Here is a 5000-nt window from a genome sequence, read left to right as displayed (position 1 = left end):
TAGATAGATAGATAGATAGATAGATAGATAGATAGATAGATAGATAGATAGATAGATAGATAGATAGATAGATAGATAGATAGATAGATAGATAGATAGATAGATAGATAGATAGATAGATAGATAGATAGATAGATAGATAGATAGATAGATAGATAGATAGATAGATAGATAGATAGATAGATAGATAGATAGATAGATAGATAGATAGATAGATAGATAGATAGATAGATAGATAGATAGATAGATAGATAGATAGATAGATAGATAGATAGATAGATAGATAGATAGATAGATAGATAGATAGATAGATAGATAGATAGATAGATAGATAGATAGATAGATAGATAGATAGATAGATAGATAGATAGATAGATAGATAGATAGATAGATAGATAGATAGATAGATAGATAGATAGATAGATAGATAGATAGATAGATAGATAGATAGATAGATAGATAGATAGATAGATAGATAGATAGATAGATAGATAGATAGATAGATAGATAGATAGATAGATAGATAGATAGATAGATAGATAGATAGATAGATAGATAGATAGATAGATAGATAGATAGATAGATAGATAGATAGATAGATAGATAGATAGATAGATAGATAGATAGATAGATAGATAGATAGATAGATAGATAGATAGATAGATAGATAGATAGATAGATAGATAGATAGATAGATAGATAGATAGATAGATAGATAGATAGATAGATAGATAGATAGATAGATAGATAGATAGATAGATAGATAGATAGATAGATAGATAGATAGATAGATAGATAGATAGATAGATAGATAGATAGATAGATAGATAGATAGATAGATAGATAGATAGATAGATAGATAGATAGATAGATAGATAGATAGATAGATAGATAGATAGATAGATAGATAGATAGATAGATAGATAGATAGATAGATAGATAGATAGATAGATAGATAGATAGATAGATAGATAGATAGATAGATAGATAGATAGATAGATAGATAGATAGATAGATAGATAGATAGATAGATAGATAGATAGATAGATAGATAGATAGATAGATAGATAGATAGATAGATAGATAGATAGATAGATAGATAGATAGATAGATAGATAGATAGATAGATAGATAGATAGATAGATAGATAGATAGATAGATAGATAGATAGATAGATAGATAGATAGATAGATAGATAGATAGATAGATAGATAGATAGATAGATAGATAGATAGATAGATAGATAGATAGATAGATAGATAGATAGATAGATAGATAGATAGATAGATAGATAGATAGATAGATAGATAAATAGATAGATAGATAGATAGATAGATAGATAGATAGATAGATAGATAGATAGATAGATAGATAGATAGATAGATAGATAGATAGATAGATAGATAGATAGATAGATAGATAGATAGATAGAGAGATAGATAGATAGATAGATAGATAGATAGATAGATAGATAGATAGATAGATAGATAGATAGATAGATAGATAGATAGATAGATAGATAGATAGATAGATAGATAGATAGATATATATATATATATATATATATATATATATATATATATATATATATATATATTATATATATGTATTTATAAATATTATATATATATATATATACTTATGTATATATATATAGATATATATATATATATATATATATATATATATATATATATATATATATATGAGTTAGATAGAAATCATAAATTAATACATGGTTAGATAGATAGATAGATAGATGTATAGATGGATGTGTATGTGTGTGTGTGTGTGTGATATGTATACATAAATATATACGAACGAAATGTCAAGATACGACTCACTGCAATCGACATATTAGACACACCCGCACAACCTACAACAAAACCAAACTCCAACATCCACAAATCCCCCATAAACCAATAAAACACCTCGCCTTGGCTAGGCCGAAGTTAGAACTAGACAAGAATATAGATAGATAGATCATAAGACTGATAAATGAGACAGGGATGACCAAGACCCTCTCAACAGGAACCCTCCAGCAAGCAATTCCATCCCCACGAGGTTCACGGTACTTCGTCAGGAGGAGGCCAAGTTTGCCCTCGTCCTTGACTACTCGGGCAGCATGGGCTCCTACGACAGGATCGTGAAGTTGCAGAGGGCGGCGCGGCGGTGGATACTTCACGAGGTTTCCATGGGAAGTTCGGTGGCCATCATTAAGTTCACGTTAGTCTCGGTTTATTTGTTCGTTTAGTCTTGTTCTTGAGGACTTCTGTACTTGATATGATGGCAGGGCCCTTGTGGTTTAAGGCGTTCAATATAAGCTAAACCAAAAAGCAACAATTTGTAAAAAAGAAAGAAAGAAAGAAAGAAAAAAAAGAGGGTACCTAATCCTCAAACGAAATATACCCACGCTTCATGTCCTTTCCCTATCTCTCAAATATTTCCCACAACAGACTAACCTATCCTTATCAATACACTTTTCTAAACACTACTACTACTACTACTACATAATACACCCCTCCCCCACCCACACCCCCCACAGGAGCACAGCCACGCTGGTCTCGGGCCTAACCCCCATCAACAGTGACGCAACACGCCAGTCCCTCGCCCAAAGAATAGACATCGGTGCGGGCGGAGGAACCTGTATTGGCTGCGGACTCCAGATGGCGATTGGGAGTGTGAGTGTGTCTGGCTGTTCCCTGTGATTTATTTTAGGGTTGGATTCGCTAGCGTATTTATGGCGTTTTTATTTCGATCAAGTGTCATGTTTTTTAGATAATGACAGTGATTATGACGATGATGGTTATGATGGTTATGATGATTAGGATGTTGATGTTGATGATAATGATGATAGTAAAGATTATAAAGATGAGGATGATAATGATAATGATAATAAAAATAATGATAATAACAACAGTGATAATAATAATAATAATAATAATAATAATGATAACAATAATAACAGTAATAATAATAATAATAATAATGATGATAATAAAAATGACAATAAAGATTATAACAACAATAGCAATACTAATTTAAAAATAATAATAATAAAACCGACACTAATAACAACACAAACCATAATAAAAAGTTAAGTTGTTTACAAAATTCAAAGTTTTTTCCCTCGCCAACTTCACGAATGACTTTGACGAATGAACTTCCCTTGCGAAGCAAATGAAGCAAATAAGTGTTATCCTCATTCTCCTTATTCTTGTAACTTCGTGTAACTTCGTGTAACTTCGTGTAACTTCGTGTAACTTCGTGTAACTTCGTGTACTTCGTGTAATATCATTCCGAGGTTTTAGATTTTCCTCCGAACTTCTTTCGTATTATGGTGATTGTCATATCTAATGTTGTTGATTATCATTGTTATTATTACTCTTGTTATTGCAATTTTTGTCGCTGTTTTATCATTATCGTTATCCTCGTTTCATTTTCATCGTGTTCGTGTTCATTTTCATCTTCGTTTTTATCACCATCGTTGTTATTATCATTGATCTCACAATAATCACCGCACTACCACAATCACCACACATACCACCACCACACATACCACCACCACTCACCATCACTACCACAAATACCCTCACTACTACACACATCACCATCCTCACCATCACCACAATCACCCTCACCACCACACACATCACCACTACCATAATCACCCTCACCACCCTCACCACTACCACAATATCCACCCTCACCACTACCACAATATCCACCCTCACCACTACCACAATATCCACCCTCACCACTACCACAATATCCACCCTCACCCTTACCACCACCACCAACCCCCTCACCACAATCACCCTCACCACCACACTCACCACCACACATCACCCTCACCACAATATCCACCCTCACCACCGCACTCACCACCACCACAATAACCACCCTCACCAACCCCCTCACCACAACCACCACCCTCACCACCACAGGTGTTGAACGGCCACAACAACGCCGTGATCTTACTCATCACTGACGGCCAAGAGAACCCATCACCACCGACCATGAGTGATGTCATGAGTGATGTGGTTGCTTCAGGGGCGAGAGTGGTGACCATCGCTTTTGGGTGAGTATTTTGGGTGAGGTAATAGGTGAATGGAGGGGTAAATAGAGGGGGGGATCGAGGGAATATTTTCATGGGTGGTGGTTGGATGAATGGAGGGGTGATTGGGGGGGGGGGGGTTGAGGGAATATTTTCATGGGTGGTGGTTGGATGAATGGAGGGGTGATGGGGGGGGGGTTGAGGGAATATTTTCGTGGGTGGTGGTTGGGTGAATGGATGGGTGATTGGGGGGGGGGGGTGAGGGAATATTCATGGGTGATGGATAGGTGAAGGGGGGGGGGTTGAGGGAATATTTTCATGGGTGGTGGTTGGGTGAATGGATGGGTGATGGGGGGGGGTTGAGGGAATATTTTCATGGGTGGTGGTTGGGTGAATGGATAGGTGAATGAACGGGTGAAGAGAGACAGTAGAGAAAATACTCACCAATGAATTCATATATTATATATTGAATGAAAGTGAATCTTCACCAATCATATATTATATACTGAATGGAAGTAATTAAAGAGAATGAGTAAATAAATAGAGGCAGGTAGATAAATAGAAAGGATGAGATATAAAAGCAGATAAGTAGACAGATAGAGATAGATAGAAAGATAAAGAGAATATTCATGGCTGATTTTTTAGTATGGCCTTTGGGTGAGTCAGGGTTGGGTGAGTTAGGTGAATGGATGGATGAATGAGTAAATGAATAAAGGAATCATTCATGGGTAATGGAAATTGGTTACCATATCTTTTGGTTAAACAGACAAATAGATTAGTAACTGGATGAGTAAGGTCTTAAAGAATAATGAGTATTGGTTACCATCACTTGTAGGTAAGTGAGTGTTGGATATATGAGTGAGTGAATGAGTAAGTTGATGAATAAGGATGGAAGGAGTCATGGAAATTGATCATCATTGATTTTTATTTTAAAAGCCTGATG

At 35.1% G+C, this 5000-nt stretch overlaps 1 protein-coding gene across 1 annotated transcript in view; it reads left to right on the top strand.

Annotated features, from left to right (window-relative positions):
• Positions 1–5000, top strand: part of LOC122261375 (calcium-activated chloride channel regulator 4A) — a 20340-nt gene that overhangs the window by 6519 nt on the left and 8821 nt on the right. Inside the window, exons 6-8 of the mRNA XM_086551160.1 lie at positions 2008–2226; positions 2546–2681; positions 3948–4081. Coding sequence (XP_086407286.1) covers positions 2008–2226; positions 2546–2681; positions 3948–4081 — 489 coding nt within the window. The remainder of the gene's footprint in view (positions 1–2007; positions 2227–2545; positions 2682–3947; positions 4082–5000) is intronic.

This window comes from Penaeus japonicus, unplaced genomic scaffold, assembly GCF_977035675.1.
Source record: "Penaeus japonicus unplaced genomic scaffold, GWHDUDI00000001_assembly GWHDUDI00000024, whole genome shotgun sequence".
Lineage (NCBI taxonomy): Eukaryota > Metazoa > Arthropoda > Malacostraca > Decapoda > Penaeidae > Penaeus > Penaeus japonicus.
Note: the sequence above shows the minus strand (reverse complement) of the source record. Positions and strands in the feature narration are given on the sequence as shown.